The sequence below is a fragment of the Glycine max genome, chromosome 9 (assembly GCF_000004515.6).
Source record: "Glycine max cultivar Williams 82 chromosome 9, Glycine_max_v4.0, whole genome shotgun sequence".
Taxonomy (NCBI): Eukaryota; Viridiplantae; Streptophyta; class Magnoliopsida; order Fabales; family Fabaceae; genus Glycine; species Glycine max.
This window is the reverse complement of record NC_038245.2, coordinates 46,757,881-46,778,974: the sequence shown is the minus strand read 5'-3', so window position 1 is coordinate 46,778,974 and position 21,094 is coordinate 46,757,881. Positions and strand designations below refer to the sequence as shown.

At 30.8% G+C, this 21,094-nt stretch overlaps 2 protein-coding genes and 1 pseudogene across 2 annotated transcripts; 2 read left to right on the top strand and 1 right to left on the bottom strand.

The window, feature by feature from the left end:
* The first annotated feature begins 4,539 nt into the window (after nucleotides 1-4,539).
* LOC100796308 (AAA-ATPase At3g28580) lies at nucleotides 4,540-5,565 on the top strand. Its single transcript, XM_026123623.1, has one exon. The coding sequence runs from the start codon at nucleotides 4,552-4,554 to the stop codon at nucleotides 5,563-5,565; it is 1,014 nt and encodes a 337-aa protein (XP_025979408.1). The 5' UTR covers nucleotides 4,540-4,551.
* Nucleotides 5,566-11,608: 6,043 nt separating this feature from the next.
* On the top strand, nucleotides 11,609-13,800 carry LOC100803928 (AAA-ATPase ASD, mitochondrial). Its single transcript, XM_003534419.4, has one exon. The coding sequence runs from the start codon at nucleotides 12,127-12,129 to the stop codon at nucleotides 13,627-13,629; it is 1,503 nt and encodes a 500-aa protein (XP_003534467.1). The 5' UTR covers nucleotides 11,609-12,126; the 3' UTR covers nucleotides 13,630-13,800.
* Nucleotides 13,801-16,768: 2,968 nt separating this feature from the next.
* LOC100795789 (MDIS1-interacting receptor like kinase 2-like) lies at nucleotides 16,769-18,442 on the bottom strand (annotated as a pseudogene).
* Nucleotides 18,443-21,094: the final 2,652 nt, after the last annotated feature.

Sequence of the window (21,094 nt, the reverse complement as noted above, 5' to 3'; positions counted from 1 at the left end):
AGAAAGTTTAAGTTTTTAATATTCGATAATTGTCAATGGATTAAATATTTAATTTGTTATAAATACTTTTTGTTTTAAAATTATTTGAAGAGCACTTTATGTTGGTGGAGGTAAGTCTAAAATGTTAAAAAAAGTAAAACGTTTATAAAAAATGAAATAATTACGATAAAATGTTTTTATAAATAATACTAAAATATTTATGTATCATTTATTAATATTTTGTATAAGAAAATAATATGATTGATTGTTATTTTAAAATATAAAACATATTATAATATAAGACTACGTAAACATTTTTAACTGAAAAGAACATTTTTATTTTCAATTAATTTAAATTTAAAATTTTAATTTCTCTCCACATTTTATTTCCTCTTTCCCAGAAAGGTATAATGGAACCTATACATTTGTTTTTGTTTTTAGTATGTTTGGATAAAAGAAGAGTATAGGGGTGTGTAATTCATATCAGTTTTATTTTTATCTAAACACACTAGCTTTGTGAAATTAGAAGAAAAAGAAAAATAGTGTTGAAACTTGAAAGTAAGGAAAAGGATGGCCAGAAATTGAAGATAATCTCTATAGAATGAAAAAGAAAGGGCGTGCCCAGAAGCACGAGAATTGACACTTTCAAAAGATCCATGAAAGATTTGGTGGGTAAAACTTGAAAATTGAGATTAGAGTATGAGAAGAACCAGGCACGTGGGGAACACATCGGAGTTCACGTGCAGGGGCATGTCATGTTGCGCCACCTGGTCCCATGATTGCCCCCGTGCGTGTCGCTTTGTGTCTTCGTAACCAGACACGCAATCTCCTAATAATCATTGGATACTCTCGCAACTCTCCATCGCACGCTCCTTCCTTGCGCGTGTCTATCACTTCCCTAAAACCTCTTCTCCTCGTTTTTCCTTTCCCAGCACCAGCACCACAAAATGAGTATAGATTATCCAAGACCCTCTCAAGATTTAAAAAGCTATACAGATATTCATAGGTTTTCATGTCAATAACAGGTATTAAATGCATATTCAGATATAAATCTTATCATATGAATCAACTTTTGTTTTCATTAGTTGGATTATTCAAAAATAAAGCTGTGGCAGACGGTGTGAGGTTATGAATTTTTTCGTACCACATCAATTCATCGTATTCGTATATCTTGTTATAGAATACGAACACAGATTAGCTGCATGTGTGGAACCAGGCCCTCACTCGATCAAAAAATCCACGTTCAAAGAGCTTTTGATATAGGGTATATTTGGATTTTCGATGAAAAGATATAAAAGTACTTATTTGAGAGTAAAATTAATTTGAAATTATATTTAATTATTTTTTTAAAAAGGAGATATAAAATTAATACAATGATAAATAGAGAAGAGAAAAAAATCATAAATTTAAATTTTCCATTAACAAAAACTAACCAAATTAAAGATATTAAGCATAACAAACATTTTGTTCTTTAAGAAAATATAAATTATTTTTGTTTTTTTTAATTAGAATTTTCATTTTTATTGTATTTTATATATATATAAAATACAATAAAAAGGAAAAGAAATTAATATTAATTTATGAATAAAACTAAAAAAAAATGAATAAAATAAGATAAAACCCTCCATACTCCTAATTAATATTTTCAGATAAAAAATTACTTTCATAAAAATATATTTTGAAAGTAAAATTTTGGCTTGAAGCTTGATTTTTATAAATAAAAAAAATGCACATAGAAGCTAGAGCTACCAACTTCAACTTTGACGTGAAAAATTAGGTATAGGATCCCAAATTGAACAGACTATAGGTATAAACACATGCCACGTGTTTTTTTAATTTGTAGAAATTAAATTTAAATATTATGAGATTTAAAATAAACCATACATATTATTTAATCATTTGAACTAGACGCTGTAATTTGTTATACACTTAATTTTAGTTCAAATTTAATATATTTTAATGTATAAATTATAGTATACTTAAATATATAAGAAATAAGTATTATTAAATATAAAATATATTTATATTTATAATAAATAATTTAAAATCTATCAAATATTTATTAGAGAAAGATTTAAACTCACGATATCTTTTTTCCATCTTTTCTCTTCAACTATCAAATCAATTTTACAACCCATAATTATGAAAAAATTAACCAAGTTGATAGTGTAAACTTAATCCGTGTGTTTAAGTTTTGAAAAATTATGAAAAATTACCTACATTATATTTTTAGGCGTATAATACTTTAGAAAAATTATTTATTGAAAGACAATGGAGTGTGATTTAATTTTGTTAAAATCACTAAAATGATTCAATGGATGGAATTTGGCCCCTAAATTCCATTGTATATGTTGTTGTTTTTTTCAAGTTTGGTATATGATTGACGTTGTAATCTGCATGCTCATGATATTCATGATGTGGACTGTTTTATGACTATTTATTATGATTCTAATTTTGAGATTACTATCCTATTGTGGTTTCTGATAGAATTAATGATTGGATGATAATGCGTGGAATGAACTTGAAAAATTTGAAAATTTGGATTTGATTTAATTTGATGTTAGATGCCACCGCCATTTGTGTTATTGATGGTTTGGAATTGTTGTTGATTCTATCTCTCTTGGATGTTGGAAACTGATGGTTTGATATTTATTCTCAATTTTAATTGTGTTACGCATGGCTTGTGGGAGTATAATGATTTAATGAATGTGTTGTGTTTTGGCCTTTAGAAAAATTAAAATTATTGGCTTAGGACTTTGTTGAAATGCCACGGCCATAGGGAGACTTGATAAATGTTGTTTATTTTGCCTATTTTAATTTATAGTTCGAAGATTGAGACTTTAAAGTGTTAAAGAGATTAAGGACATGTTACAGTTAGTAGTGTTTCTTAATTTTCTTAATTCATTACATTCTGGATCATCTCTTGTATCGCTATCAACCAGTCTTTTCCTTTTCTATATTCAGTTTTTATACTGCAAGAACTCCCTTCAAATAATTTTAAAGGTTTCGTTTTAGTCAGTATAGAGTAAACAGGAAGCTAACTCTTCATTTTTAACACCTATTCTCAAGAAGTTCAGCAGTGCAGTCCTAATTAACAAGCTTTGAATATCTAGAACCTATTCTAGTATACATGTTCCATTTTGCCTATATATGCAGTCCCCAATTATGCAGAAAAGGTTATTTATCTCATAGTTTAGTGTCACCAAGCTAAGAAGTGAGAAAAGAATAAGACTTAATTTAAAATTAAGTATTAGTCACATGTTCTATAGTGCAACCTTATCATTCCCTCACTAACATAGTACCAACCTTACCTACCAGTCACCACTAAGCCTTATAAACTTAGAATTATGCAGAAAAATGGTATCTAGTGCCTTGATTCAGTACCATATATACGTTGATTACAGAAAGATGCACCAAGTCCCTGTGGCTTTTGCTTACACTTACTAATATCTAACCATGCCATACTCATCCTAAATGACACCATATGTGGCCTATAGTTCTATCTGTTTTAAGACCTACCATTATGAAGAAAACAAGTGATAACACCACAATTCCTGAATATAAAACCTCCCCAGAGTGTTTCCAAGACTTGCAATACCAAAAGTTCTTTATGAGTTTCATTAGTTGAATTCTCCTCATTTGATCAATAATACCTCTACATACTAGCTGCTATATAACTCTTAATTATGCACACAAAATGACTCTTCTGCTGTCGCAATCCCGGCCATGGCTACAGACTTGTCAAGGCTAAATACAATGTTCTCTGGTGATTCCCTCTGGGTTTGAACTACTACTAGTTTTAATTATAGTTTAGTACCTTTTTTTACAACTAACTTCAATACTTTCTTTGTGTTATCTTTAATAAACCAGGAATTTAATGCGGATTTTGAACACTCCGTTAGGACCATTACTCAGTTCTATAGCACATAAGCTAGAGAGCTTTCCTTAAGGTCTAGTCGCTAGTCAATTATCAAAATTCAACCATGCCTCACTCTTACCATAACGTGCATAACTAATAATTATTTTTAATCTTTGTTCCACTAGGATTCGATTGTTTAGCAGAAAATGGACCACATATTAGCTTCACTTTATCAGTAAAAATACTCACAGCAAAATTTTATGTTTCCTAGTCTTGCATATGTATTAGATAACTGTTTCGTTACTACACTAAAGTTGCGTGCATTAAATCACAACGACAATCACCATCCACTTCACTTTAGATTGTATATATATATATATACATATAAAATAATCGACTAATAGTTTTCTGCGCATGAATGATATTCAAAAATATTTTTTAAAGCTTATAAAAAATATGAGAATATTAATTTTTTAAATTCATATTACCATGAACGAATTTTTAAATCATCAAACTCACTCTTAATCATGCTTGTAATCTCAACAAATTGAATTTATGTTATGCTTAGATAGAGAAGGAAAAAAAGAAGTAAAAGAGAAGGAAAATAAATAAAAATAGATATTTTTTTAACATTATTTGCTTTGAGTGAAAAAAAAAAAGAATTTTACCCTTCTATGACTATTTGATTAGGTAGAAAAACCATCACCCTCACCATGGATGACAACGAAGAGATAACAAAAACTTTCCAAGGCGCCAAGGTCTGGTGGGTTTCAAACAAAACCATCACCAAATCACAGTCGATCTCGTTTTACCCTGCGAGGTTCGAAACCCTAGCCATGGAGAAAGAAATGAAACAACAGATTATATATGATCTTGTCAACTTCAAGAATGGGAAAGAGTATTATGACAAGATTGGAAAAGCTTGGAAGCGTGGTTATTTACTATACGGTCCTCCGGGGACCGGGAAATCTACGATGATAGCTGCTATGGCTAATTTCATGTACTATGATGTGTATGATCTTGAGTTGACGGCTGTGAAGGATAACACGCAGTTGAGAACTTTGTTGATTGAGACAACAAGTAAGTCTATTATTGTGATTGAAGATATTGATTGTTCTCTTGATCTTACTGGGAAGAGGGTGATGAAAAAGGAGAAGGAAAAGAGTGAGGATGCCAAAGATCCTATTAAGAAGACCGAAGAAGAAGAGAATAATAAGGAGAGTAAGGTGACTTTGTCGGGTTTGTTGAATTGCATTGATGGGATTTGGTCGGGTTCTGCTGGAGAGAGGATCATTGTTTTCACGACAAACTATGTGGACAAGCTTGATCCTGCTCTCGTTAGGAGTGGAAGGATGGACAAGAAAATCGAATTGCCTTATTGTTGCTTTGAGGCTTTAAAGGTTTTGGCAAAGATTTATTTGGATGTTGATCACCATGGTTTGTTTCATGCTGTTGAGGGGTTGTTGGAAGAGAGCAATATGACACCTGCTGATGTTGCTGAGGATATGATGCCTAAGTCGAAGAGTGATGATGTGGAGACATGCTTGAAGAAGTTGATTGAATCTCTTGAGAAGGCCATGAAGAAGGATCAAGAAGAAGCACAAAAGAAGCGTGATGAAGAAGAAGCTAGGCTGAAGGAAGAGAAGGAACAGTTTGCACAGGAAGAAGCAAAAAAGAGTGATGAGAAAGCTGGGAAAGACGTGAAGGAGAATGGTTTCGTCCATTGATTTGGAAAAGGATTAAAAAAATAAAGATTGAAATGCAATATGCTTCTGCTGCCGTGTATATTCTATTAGGAACATAACATATGATTTAAGTGCTAATTTATGATTTGTATATATATTATGTATTAAGTCGACGTGCAAGGTTTGCATATTAATTAGGATTCCATTTTAATTTGTATGGATTGTATATATATATGTATAAGCTATCTTTGTGCTAGCATATATTAGGAGTTTAATGTTTATGGTTTGTGGAATATTGTATTGTATCTGGATTTCAATGTGTATGGTATATTATAATATTGATGCGTATGCAACTTGTTCACTGTATTATATAGCTATGTTTGGTATCTTCGTAAAATAATAATAATAATAATAATAATAATAATAATAATAATAATAATAATAATAAAATTATTTAAATATAATAAGTTCTTATAATCTATAATATTACAATCAGGAAGGAAAAAGAGAGAAAAAAAAGAGAAGTATAAAATATGAGGATAAGATATTAATAAAGAAGATTGATGTTAGAAAAAATATTATAAATATTATTGTACGAATAAAATGTTTTTTTAAAATTAAAATATAATTTTCTTCAGCTTTTTAAAGTAGCAAATTGATGAATGATAAAATGTACAATTTACTAAGACGCGCTTTCAATTCGAAATAATTTGAGAAATTATACTTATACACAAGACAACAAGTGATACATGTATAACAATTTATATAATATTATATTTTGTATTTATCTTTCTTTTTCATCTTATTATTTATTATATTTCAAATTTAAATTCATTTTTTCTCTTTGTATGTTTTGTTGTACAAATATAATTTATGTAAAAGAAATATTTTTATAATTGGTTATAACAGGTGGATATGTTTGATGGAAAGGTTGGATATGACTATTAGAGGCAATTTAAATTTGGAGTTGTCAAACTTAAAAAAAAAATTATATAGACAATATCAGAAAGTAACGATATAATAATGATGGAAGAATAGGCAGTGTTACATGTGCCAGTTTACTACAACATATAATGGCATTCGTGAATAGAGGACTGGAACATTTAGATTTTTTATATATATATAAGAATCAAAAATTAAATTTACAATATATTGTGCACATTAATAAATGAAGTTAATCTTTCTTAATTAAACATCTGGATTTGCACCATACTTAAATAGAGAAGCAGATAGATGTGCATGTGAATTAGCAAACATGGCGTGTCAAATGGAAGCTTATTAATTTGGAATTCTATGAGCAACCGCCTGCTCAACTAGATCAACTGCTAATAGCTGACACTATATGGGTGATTCATCCCCGTGTTTAATTTCATTGTAATTTTGTTGGTAGCCCCCGTTGCCATTGACCAATCTTAAATTCATAATTCATAATTGATGAATCTCACAATTATATTGATTGATACAACAAATTCATTTATTGCTTTGTTAACTTGATTTATGTATAACTATTAAAGCACCTTTTTTTTTTTTTTTTTACAGAAAAACACTTGATTTATGTAACATTAGATTGTAAAGACACTATATATGGTTTAAAAAAAAATGCAAAATTGATCACTGGACCACCATTACCTACTCTTGAAGAATTGCGCCAATTTCTTGAATATTTGTGCCCACATCTAATCCGAATCCGAACCGGTACGGTGTTCCTTTCATCGCAATCAGCTATAAATATTTGGAGAAAAGCTTAATTTGCAAAGTCATTTTCTCTTGTAACCTTCCCATGTTTCGATATTGTAATTGGTTTATTCCTGAAGTGCAACAATATCTTTGCCCATCCAAATGTGCAAATCAGATGCATTACTTTCTTATATGTGTTTGATAACAATCAATCCGTACTTACATTTATGATAATCAATTTAAGATCAATGACTCTAATTCCCTTCTTGATAAACAGTCTCAGACAAATACTTAGGATTAGCTAATTACCAATAAAGAGAGGACCTACTTTTAGTCGATAAGCACACGAACTCAATTTATTTAAGTTAGGTTTATACTAGTATCTCTGCATAAAAAGGTCGTTATTTACCTATCATTATTAAAACTAATAGATAATTACATATCTATTGTTGGATAACCGTCTAACACTAACAGAGTAATAAAATAATATCTCAACTAAAATTATACTTTAAAATGTTGGAATTGACACAATATTTTAGTGTGAAAAAATTCTCAAATGATAAGAGAAAAATCAAACCAGAGAAATATTTTCATTAAGGGGAAAAAATTTAATATTTCTTCTCTAAATATAAAGAGAGGACAATTACACTCTCTTATAATATATTTCATTCTGTATAATAGGAGAAATACTCAATGAATTCTCTTACTTTTCTCTCTTAGATGGGTTACCCAAAATTATGAAAGAGAGCTCCTATATATTTATAGTCGAGTAAAACTCCCAATGCTTATAACTCTCACTTAAACAAGTGAAGAAAAACTTACCTCTCGATTAAATGCATTGAATTTCTTTTGACATACGAAGGTGATTTTTTAAAATAAAACCACTAGGATCAGTCTAGTAGTAGAAGTTTGAGATAATATTAATAAGATCCTAGATTCAAACTTAAATATGATTAAATATGACTTTTTAAGGTTTCACAATATGAGTTATTTATGAGTTGTTAATGTCGAACTTCATTTAAACAATCAAGTCTAATGTCAAATTTAAATGTTTATTTAATCAAATAAACAAATTTAATTGAGTATTTAATGAGTGAAACTTGAATAACTCACAAATAACTTCTCATTTCATATCCTGATTCATCATATTCTTCCAAATCCTTTAGGCGCGCCTTTCATTTCTCAGGTGATGACATTAACATTCTACCTTAGGTTCACAACTGGTTAAGATAGGGTGTTCCCTTGGTATTCTAACCTACTCATAAAGGATGCTAGCTGACTCATCTGTTTCTCCAAGTTTTGGAGGTTTGGGTTAATTTTTTGCTTAAATTATTTTGAGATAGAAATAAGAGCTTTAACCATATACATGCTCTAGAGACATACCTATGATGCTAGCTGACTCATCTGTGTCTCCAAGTTTTGGAGGTTTGGGTTAATTTTTTGGTTAAATTATTTTGAGATAGAAATTAAATAAGAGCTTTAACCATATACATGCTCTAGAGACATACCTAAGTTGGTATTTTCTTGTAGTGTTGATCTAATTGATATTGTTTGGAAGTTAAAAAATTAGATGATCATATTCTGTATTTTAAATAGTTCCCTAGGGGCTAGTCAGAAAATTCTTTAATTACATTTGATTGCTCCTTATATTCCTTTTGATATTCGAAGACTTAGTCAACTATAAAATTTTTGGGTTAAGCTTAATTTAACTTTGTCTAAAGCTTTTGATAAATATTTATATGAAATATATTCACTTAAAATGCCATATATTTAGGGTAATAATGGATGGAGACATTAGACGTTTTTGTTACTAAAGATTTTATTTAACTAAATTTAAATTGTTCGTATAAACAATTTAAACTAATTATATGATGTATTGTATTAATTAATATTTAATAATACTGCATTAATAGAATATATATATATATATATATATATATATATATATATATATATATATATATATATATATATATATATATATATATATATATATATATATATATATATATATAAGCCAATATAAGTATATAGTAGTATTTATGTTGATAATTTATTTTTATTAAAAAATAAGATATTTAATCTATAAAAAATGTCATATTTATCTGCTAATTAACATATAACATTTGTTAGTGATATGTCCAATCAAACTATTCTATATCAAGTCGTAGAAAGTAAAATTGCTTTATCTAAAGGTAGCCAAACAAAACACAGAAATCCGGAAGCCTTTTTATGGCAGTCTACCGTGACCCCAATGGGTTGTCAAAATAAATTGCTAACATGCTAATAGTTTACCCGTGTGATACGTTGCCGACAATGTGATTTGAACATAGTAAACGAAGACAACCACATTTATTTTGTTGCTAAGTTAGTAAATTAATTGCAAAAGTGAATAATATGCTTTGCATTTGCTTCTACGTCTTTTCAAAAGGGTTCTGATTAATTTCACCGCTTGTGTTGTGGAACGGTGCGCTACGATGCCGCATTTCGAATGTAGTCTTACTCTTATATTATGAATTGCATTACTATATAATAATGTTTATAAAATAGGGTTCACCATTAATGATTTAATGATTTTTATCTGGTTTTTATCAAGGTCAATTTTGTAATCTACTTGGATAGGACACTATACCAGTTCGCTGATTTTTTCAGTCTAGCGGATTGATCTGATTCGGTTTTGAGAATATTTCTATATAAGAAAATGAGAAATATGATAAAAAAAAGGGATAAAAATAAAAATAGGAAAAAAGGAGATGAACAGAGTAAATTTATGAATATAATCATTTTAAATTCATATTATATACTTGACTCTTTGATTGAGAGTAAGAAGAAAGAAGGAATTTTGAAATTTAAATTAAAAAAAATTAATTCATTTTTTCTTTTCAATCAAATAAAAATGTGTTTTTAATTTATCATTTATCATTTTTTTATTCTCATTTAAACAGGACATTAAATTCTTTTGTGAGATAGATTTTGTTTCTAATTATATTTTAGGTTTCTTAAACCATCAACATTAATCCTACCAAAAAAATATCAATATTTATATTTTTATAATTTAAATAAATAATGTATTTTTCTATTTCACTATATTACTTGCTATGTTTTCTCATTTAATATTTTTCTATATTTATTTAATTAACATTACATTTTACTTTAACAATCAGTGATGATGATATTAATTTATTTGTTTTTATAATAATAGTATATTAATATTTAAATGATTAAATAAATAGTTTAAAATTTTAATAGGATATTTGATAAATATTACTGACATAAAAACAATATTAATATTTCATTTTCATTTAAATAGTAAGCTATATCAAAATTCAAAACTGTGATTTAACATTCCAATCTTAATTGACTTTTGGGTATAAAATAAATGGTATGTTTAAAGAAAAATATTTACTTTATCATATCATTATATAAAAGCAAACTTGTCTAATCGATGGCTAACTCCTGATTTGATGCAGGGAATTAGAAGGGAATTGAAGAAAAATGTTAAAAAAATTAGTGTAAATTTTATATTTTAACAAAATTTTAATTTAAATTTTTTTATTCCACACAACACAGCCAAGCCTAATTTAGAGGCGCTCTGAGTCTCTTGTCGAGTCTCTTATCGAGCAATTTAATTCATCTTAACTTACTTTAAATAAAACAATTTTATATTAAGTATTTATTATATACTGTTATTCTAGTCAAGTAATTACGGACTTGAGCATTGGATTTCCTTTTAAAAGTACCCACTTGTTCCTCGCGACATCTTAGCCCTTGCCCGAGAGTTCTACCATTGTCGAGCAATTTTGAACAGCAACGACAAAACTTACTTCAGTCAATATCAACCAGCATTTGGTTAAGTTATCAATCCCATCTCAAACACGTCATAACCTAGCTATTTATTATTGTAACATTTTAATTTATTTTCACCCTTATAGTTTCATAAAACATTACCAGTCTTATTGGCTTTGTTTATATAATGTTTTTTGAAGTTCACCACTTGATCATAAATAGTACTCGAAGCATCCTTTTCTTCATCTCCACAACTTTTTGTCATCCAAAACCAAAACATTTAAATTGTGCGTAACATTGGAACAAAAAAGGTGGCAATACTGATAATTAAATAACAAGTACTACTTGAATATATATTTGATATATAGCTAAAATAAAAGTTTATTAATAGGCGGTAAATACTAATTAGAGATTTTTTTTTAAACAATTGACAATGGAAATAGTTTTGCTTAATTTTAAAAATCAAAAAACTTAATTGGCTTAATACGTCAACAATTAAAGCAACAAATTAAAAGTGAATAATTGCTAAATAAAACAAATGTTTATGAACAAGTAGCATAAAGAGAGAGAGTATGCATTTATGGAAGAAAAAAAATGATTTAACTTCAACTTAAATTCTCAAGACTTGTATATATAAACGACAGAAGAAAAGAAAAAGAAAGGTGTGGATTGAATGGATCGATTTTGATTGATATCATGATCAGAAAATGTATGGTTGGGTTAAGTAGCTAGCTAGAGCTAGATGATGAGTGCATGGCAAGTTGCGAATGTGGGGTTTGCTTTATTACTTAGAGGAGTAGTGATCCATTATTCTTGTGTTTCCATCCTCATCCAAACATGCTCAAGCTTCCATCGTACATGACAAACATTGGGGGGCCAAATTTTCCAATCCAGCAGAGAAAAAGTGGCTTGGACTTGGCAAACATCACTCATTGTCAAATGGATTCGTTTAGCACTGACAGCGACCTCTTCTTCCACTTCAACTCAGATTCTCATGTATGTGACATTACAGCTTCGAGGGACACCGCCCCAAAAAGAAAACACCCTTTTCTCTGCTCCTTATATTATGCATCCCTAGCCAAGTAAAATAACACCACAGACACACACACACAACACTAGTGTCAGTAGTGTTTGTGTGGGATGGGGGAACTATGGACCCAAATGGGTTCATTGATGGCCACAATCATGTTTGTGTATGCCATGGTTGAGCGTTTTTTCCCTGCCGCGCTTCGCGACACTCTTCAAATCCACTGTCAGAAAGTGGTGAACCTCTTGTACCCTTATGTCGAAATCACCTTCCCTGAGTTCTCAGGAGAGAGACTCAAGCGTAGCGAAGCTTACACTGCCATTCAAACCTATCTCAGTGAGAATTCTTCGCAACTAGCCAAAAGACTCAAAGCTGAAGTGGTGAAAGATAGCCAGAAGCCTTTGGTGCTTAGCATGGACGACGACGAAGAGGTCACCGATGAATTCCAAGGTGTGAAGCTCTGGTGGGCTGCTAGCAAAACTGCCTCTAACCCTCATGCATATTCCTTCTCTTACTATTCTCCCCCTGATGGAAAGAGATATTTCAAGCTCACTTTCAACAAAAAGCATAGGGATCTCATCACCGTTTCTTACATCAAACATGTGTTGGAAGAGGGGAAAGAAATTGCCTTGAGAAACAGGCAGAGGAAGTTGTACACCAACAATCCTAGCAGTGGTTGGTATGGCTACAAACAATCAAAGTGGAGCCACATAGTGTTCGAGCACCCTGCGACTTTCGAGACTCTTGCAATGGAGCATTGGAAGAAGGAAGAGATCATCAATGACCTTGTCAAGTTCAGGAATGGGAAGGATTACTATGCCAAGATTGGAAAGGCTTGGAAGCGCGGCTACTTGCTCTTCGGTCCTCCCGGGACTGGTAAGTCTACTATGATAGCTGCAATGGCTAATTTCATGAACTATGATGTCTATGATCTTGAGCTGACTGCAGTGAAGGACAACACTGAGTTGAGGAAGTTGTTGATTGAGACTTCTAGTAAGGCTATTATAGTTGTTGAAGACATTGATTGCTCGCTCGATCTCACCGGCCAGAGGAACATGAGGAGGGAAAGGGGTGAGGAAGAGGAACCAAAAGATCCTAGTAAGAAAGATGAAGAGGAGGGTAACAAGAATAGCAAGGTAACTCTATCAGGGTTGTTGAATTTCATTGATGGCATTTGGTCAGCATGTGGGGGAGAGAGGATTATTATTTTCACAACAAACTTTGTGGACAAGCTTGATCCTGCTCTTATTAGGACAGGTAGGATGGACAAACACATTGAATTGTCCTATTGCCGCTTTGAGGCATTCAAGGTGCTTGCCAAGAACTACTTGGATGTTGATTCGCACTATTTGTTCGCTAGAATTGCGAATTTGTTGGAAGTGACCAATGTGACTCCTGCTGATATTGCTGAGAATCTCATGCCAAAGTGTTTGAATGAGGATGTAGAGTCTTGCTTGCTGAATTTGATTCAATCTCTTGAGAAAAAGGTGGCAGAAGAAGAAGAGGAAGAAGCAGGGTTGAATGAAGAAAAGGTCAAGGGGGAACCTACTCAGCAGGAGAACAAAAATAATGGGCACAGTGTGGAAGATGTGAAGGAAAATGGATTCGTGCTTTGAGTGGGAAATGGAAATACTCTTGATTGAGATTGTTACACTTTCTGGCTAAGATATCTATTCTGCTGCATTATTATTTTGTCCACTGCATGTATCTTTTCAGCTGAATTGATAGCAATCATCTCCTGTAGTTCAATTTGTGGTTGAAACATCTATTCAGCAATATTATTGTGTTGTTCTTTAAGGGGTCAATTAGATCTATCATTCTCATTCACACGTTCTTATCATTCCATATTCAATTTCAGGTATTTTGAAACAGCATCATACCTGGTGCATGGTAGAATACCGCCTTGAAGAAACAATCATATATAGCCGTTATGATTTATTGTAGAGTTAGAAATTTATTCACTATGTACCGCAATCAATTATCTTAACATTCTTAATGGCTATATATATATATATATATATAAACATTCTTAGTGGTTGAACGCATGTTACTCGGGCTGCTAAACCCATATAATTTTCCAAGCAATTCTTGTATAAAACTTCAAGGTGCAAACAAAATAACAAATAAACCATTTGGTCCTCCAAGAATTACTCTCTCTTATAAATACCTAAAGTAATAAAATTATATATATAAATTCTTGAATATCTATCAATTTAGTTTTTAAACTACTATATTTTACTAATCTTCAATCACTAATTTGAAAAAGTTTTCCATATTTAAAAGATTACTTAATATAATTTTTAATACTATAGAAATTACTTGTAGAATTTTTTCCTATTTTAGGACAATTTAAAAGACAAATTAAAAGTTGAGTTGAGGGATGAAATTGAGAGTTAATTCTCCGAATAATAGTAAAGTGTGCATTGAAATCCATGCTAAACTTATTTTAATATTGTCTTTAATGTTAGTTTTAGATGTCTCTTGCCAGACAAAAATAAAAAGTCATGCACAAACCCATTATCCATACAATGACTGATGTGTTACATGCAAGTATGGTTTCGGCCTGGACCGCTCATACAATTACTTCCTGTTTCTCCATAATTGCTACCTGCATTTTTTTTTAACTTCCATAATGCTTAATTTAGAATGTAAAATTATATTTTGGATTAATCTTTTAAGAATCTAAAAATTTAGACGGAAAAACTAATTTGTAATGTAATTTTATATTTTGGATTAGGTGTAGGAAGTAACTACGGAGGTACAAGACCTACAGATAGATAGAGAGACAATCTTAGATAGACAGTTTCTCTGAAACATGGGTCGTCTGCAAGATTCACCCGTAACTTCATTTTTTTCAATACAACACTAGAGTTCTTTCTCTGTTTAGTGCCTTGGAATGTGCATACGGATGTTTTGAAGCTTTGTAATCGTAATCCAAACACACCTGGGTATAATTACTTTACACCCAGATAGTCAAACATTCACGAGAAAATACTAAACTAATTATTCTCTAACTCACTTTTAACCTCGTTTTATTACTAAATTTAATATGTAAGTCTGTAAAATAATTTTTTGAATCCACAATTTATTTAGTAAGATTTATAAGTTGGTGATTTAATTATAAGAAAAAATATATTACTATTATTTCTTTTCATATGAATTAATTCCACATTTTATCATGTGATGGGCACATGAAATATTCCCTTTTCTCATTAAAGATTAGAGTAATTATAGCACTCTATGTTCTTATATTGCTCTTATAGTTGTACAAATCAACTTCAATTAGGACTTGTTCTGTATATGACAAACATCATCAATAAAGGTTAGTTGGCAAATTAGAGACTCAATCATCTTTGAGAGAGAAATTAAATTGAATGTAAATGCCGTTATGTGTAGCACATTAGTTAAGGTAAAGGTGTTCTGAGAAAAACTTAGTTGATAGTTCCTACAGTACTGTGAGTTGAGACTTGAGAAGCATCTGGTAACCTCTGTGTATTTTGATTCTTTTATAATATTAAAAATAAGATAGGGAATGACAACATGATCAGTTGCTACCATGCCTAAAATCCAAGCACTTGATTTTTCAGTGTGAAGGATAGTACAAATTGTACCATGCTTTTCATAACAAGTGTCAACCATGTGATCTATGATGTTACGTAAGTATACACTTTAGTGTTTTTCCTTAAACGAGGTAATTTCTTCCTCTAGAAGTTGATGACCTCCCACAATTGCCTTTGCCTCTGCCTCTATTACTCACTTCTGTACCAGTTACTAAGTTAAATGTCTATATCTGAAAAAATAACAAACTAACGAAAAGTATCAGTTATCAGGTTACACACAGATATGCGAAGACATGAATCTGCATCTTCCACACCCAAACTTGACAACACGTCTGTCCATATATATAAAATTTATCCGATCCTATATCATATGTTATTCAGTCTCTTGCTTTAATCAGATTAAATACAAGTCCTAATAAATGGTTTTGTTAAAATTTCAAGTCAATTAAAAATAAAGTGAAACCTGTCTAAATCCATCCTTAATTAAACCATTCCCACCTCACTGATGACATTACCTTCACTTATAACTCAAAAAATACCAGACTTTTAATCACTTATTTCGAACTAGCTAGTAGACGTGTACTTGAAGTACAAGTGGAATAAGGAAATAAGGAATTTAAAAAAAAAGAAAGAAAATAAGGAGCAGGCAAGAGGAAATGATAGTTAATGACAATGAGTTGACATAACAGTGTTCAGGTTAATTACATCCTTATAGAAACATGGACTGTTTCTTTCCTCTCTGTCAAATCTTCCCATTCTCACTATTCCTGATTTTCATTGAATTACAAATTAAACAAGTATTATAATCCATACCGAACATGTCATCATCTTGATCTGTATTTTTCTGCGGGGTGCTTTGAGTATACTAGTTTAAAAACGTTCTGCAGAAAGTTTCTGAACATTTTAAATTGTGCGTTTCACTTTAATTCCATTATTCCAACAATAAGAAAATAAATGAAAAGTTCCACCTACCACCATTTTGCTTACTCTAGGATGGTAACACGATTTTTCATATTGTATTTTTTAACACCTGCAAAGGAATTGTAACAAAATACATGAGTCAAATTTTGAAACTTTTTACTAACAAGTAACGTGACCAAAACTCACATAGGGGAAAATACTGAAACTCTTGAGAGCTTTTATTGGTTGCTGACAGGTCTAATTTCAATTAGAAGTTTCACTTTCTTTCATGAGTTCACAAATTTAAATAATGCTTGAGTTCTTGACTCATGAGCTGCTGCAATGAAATTTCACGCAAAGGAATGTTTAATGGTTTGAGCTGGCTAAGAAAACATTGAGAGACTCATTTCATTGTTGGGCGAGAGCTAGGATTGGGATTTAAGCACGCAAATGCCACTATGGCAACACGAACTATGTCTAGTAAAACTGACATTGTTGGCTGTGGGAGGCGTTGGTCCAATATTTCACATAAGGTGATGCCATTATCAGTAGAAGCTGATTGAAGTGAAGACAGTAATTCCTTAGGATGCGATCCCATCAAAGTTTCAAGTGCCACCACTCCAAAGCTATACACATCACACTTTTCACTCACAACCATAGTATATGCAAGCTCTGCATTTATAACATTAACAAGAACAGATTCAAAGATCAAAAGGAAAATAGTTGAAAAATAATAATATTAAAATCTACAATTTATATAAACTCGGTATTAAAAAAACTAGTCCATCTGCCTGTTATATGTATTGATTAGGCACGATCTGCATCAAATCATGAACCAGAGAACATAGGTAAAAAGGGAAAGGAACCAAAAAAAGTAAAACTAAAAAGAAAGATATGAACAATTTACCTGGGGCTATGTATCCAATGGTTCCAGCAACTATAGTTCGATTGGATGAATCAAGGCTGAGGAATCGAGCTGTGCCAAAGTCACCAACACTAGGCTGCCACTCTGAGTTAATCAAGATATTGCTGGCTGATATGTCTCTGAGAACTATTGGAAGGTGCAGTCATGATGAAGATATGAGAGAGCATGTGCAGTGCCTTTCACAATGTTAACCCTCTTTTTCCAATCCAATTCCATCGCTTCCACATCATCAAACAAGACAGAAAACAGGCTTCCTTTCTCCATGTACTCATAGACCAAAAACATGATTCTTTTATGCAAGCAGAATCCATGGAGCTTCACAATATGTCGGTGCTTTATTTCTGATAATACTTTGACCTCATTTCTGAAACTCTCGTCAAAAGCAGGCACCTCTGCTTCAAAGCCATGGAGTTTCTTCACAGCAACAACCTTGCCACTTGGTAATTGTGCCTTGTAAACACTTCCATATGCTCCTGTTCCAATACAATATTTCATGTCAAAGTCTTCGATTGCTCTAATGATGTCTTCATAGGCTATGCTTCCATCATAGTTCCATATACTGAACAAGTCCCCATTCTTGGTCGTTGCAGTTGCCTTTGTATCTTTGTTCTTAGTTTCAAGGAAAATATGCCTCAGGCACAGTAAGAAGGCCATGATTAGAGAAATAAGTACAGGAAGTACTATGACCAACAGATTGCCCAATACTATGTGGTCGTGGGCTGGACAAGGCTGGAATTTGAGTCCGGTTTGAATATACCAATTGTCGCTACATACATCCTTGTTGCCTATTAGCGAAGACGCAGGGAAACCATCTGGGATGGGACCCTTCAAATTATTATAGGAAAAGTCCACATCAATCCCGGGAAGTGGTAATGGTGAATGATTGTTGGTCAATTTTAAGGATGACAAGTATCCTAACTCTGGTGGTATTTCACCACTGATGATGTTGTTAGTCATGTCAACCATTCTGATTGAAATGGGCAAGGTCCCATGAAGAGAATTGAAGTAGTCCCTTCTAGTCCACAGTGTGAGACTTCCAGCCATTCTAAATTCTTGAAAACAGAGACGTTTAGTGTTACAAATTGAATCCCTTCTGTATATGTGATTGTAATTCCACTTAGAAATTGTTGTCTCTGATAAAGTATGTGAGGACAGCATTGTCATTTTGAGATCATATTTAATGGAAGAACAACCGGAGTCAGGAGGAGCCACCGCAAGTTTATGAACAAGACTGCATCTCTTAAACACGATTGTCAAAATGTTTTAAAATTGATTATTATTTAAATATGTCCGATACAAATTGTGTTCATTATCAAGACCATTTTAAATACTACTCCAATTTATTAGATAAGAGACTTATCTCATTCAGCTTCACCCATGGTGGTCGTTGTTCCAATTTTTTTGTATTAAATACTAAAAATCGAACACATATTCTTTTGTTAAATAAATTATTTACACGCTTTTGAACATATTAAAATCTTATATCATTATCATTGTATCACTCTTTTAGATTGAAATGCACTATATTTTTGCTTATACCTTTTAATTATTTAAAATATATATATATATATAAGTTTTATCAATTTTTTTTATATAAATAATAATAATGACAAAAAATACAAATTTAATTCCTAATTATAAACAAATGTGATAAATTAATTCTATTATTAAATTTTTCATTGGCTTAGTTTATTTGCTTGTTCGATTGTGTTCACGCAGCTATAACGAAAGTTAGTATTTAAGTTTATTATAAATTTAATAACTATATTATATTTAAATTTAATAAATGTATATTTGATAATATTATAAAAAAATTATATTTAATAAATATAGCAATTGATACAATATAGAAAATATTAATTTATATATATATATATATATATATATATATATATATATATTTAAATACTACATTAATAACATTATTTAAACACTAACTTATTACTTATGTTTAATCCTATTTACTTACATAATGTTACTTCCTCTTATACTATTTATAAGATCCAAATAAAAAATTATGTTTTATCCTTTTATAATATCATTTTATTATATTTCTTGCATTAATTATTTTTAAACTAAAATACTCCAATGAGAAGTTATAATGCAAAATAATTAGAAGAGAAAGAAAAGGAGCATTAATGATAGTGCTAATTTTGGAAAAAGAATATAAATTTAAAACATATTTATCTAAATTAATTATTTTCTTTAATCTTGATAAATTAGGTAAATACATCTTATAAATATGATTAGATGGAATATTTTATTTTAAATTAGGTTAAATAATAATTAAAATATATTTTTAATTATATACACTCTTCTCTCATAAAAATGTCATTTTTTTACGCAAATAAAGGTTGTCATTAGTACAATGCGATCTCCCTTTTATGCTATTATGTTTACTTCCCTCTCATGGCATATATATTAGAGTGTATGATACTTGTTTTCCTTTTTTTAGTTTTTCTTTCAAATTTCGTTAACTTTCTGTTAAAAAATTATTACTAAATATCTTTATATGGATTATAATGTTATCCCAAAATAAAATAATTGAATGAGAGAAAATTAGTTGAGTGTTAAATATGAAATCTTATACATCTATATATAAAAAAAAGAGACACAAAGTCAGTTAAAAAAATTATAAAATATTTATGTGAGATAAAATTTTAGTTGAAGAATGAATCAAAATAATTATTTTATCAATTAAAAAAATTATAAAATGCTATTTAATTACCAAACAACAAACACTAAGTTAATCCTTTTGTTTTAAATTTCAGTACTCCTAAGTACGTGGCCAACCAAATAAACCTTTCATTACTTAGAGATAACTCCTCTTAGTTAGATGTAAATAATTACAAAAGTTTAGATTAAATTAATTAGCTTCTAAAATTAATCCTAATCACCTACTAATAGGACAAGTGACAAAAATTGAGTGAAGCCAAATTTTATAGTTTTTGGGCTTGGGTCAAACTTTCATCTCTCTTTTCTTCTCTCTACTCAACCACACGTACACTCACACACACAACCACACTCAAATCTCTTCAATTCCTCTCATTGTTCTTCAAGGATTGGTTGGGTTTAGAGAGTTGTTGGAAGCTTGAACCGTCTTCAATTAACCACCAAAGAAGCACACTTGGGAGCTTGACTAGAGTTTGGACAAAGCAAAATTTCCTCTAATGATGTCTTCAGGACAAAGCACACTAATGAGAAACTGAACTTTTCTTATGTTGTGTGACTAACTTGCTAGTTGGTCACTCTTTTATTGCCACACCCCATCTTAACTACAATAGCCATAAACATAAAATTCCACAACGCTTTGTCCCCATTGACGGTGCTACGCATTTGTCACAGCATTGCTCATTTGCTTGACTTAGAGTCAACTTTGAAGAATATTGAATGCAAGCATTTCTCCGTTGCTGCGTTTGCTTAGACTAACACGTTTCATTCCATGATGGGAACACTTAGAAATTGTTGTCAGTGAGGACAGCATTGTCATTTTAGGATTATTATCTTTATATGAACAACCGGAGTAGCCACCACAAGTTTATGAACAACCTGGCAGCATCTCTTAATCACGATTATCAACATCTAAATTTTATTAAAATTGTGAGCTCATTTGTCTCTCTTGTTGAATTAACAATGAAAAGTCTTTATTGATACATGGAAGAAAGTCCATCAAAGCAAGTTCAAATGAACGAAAAG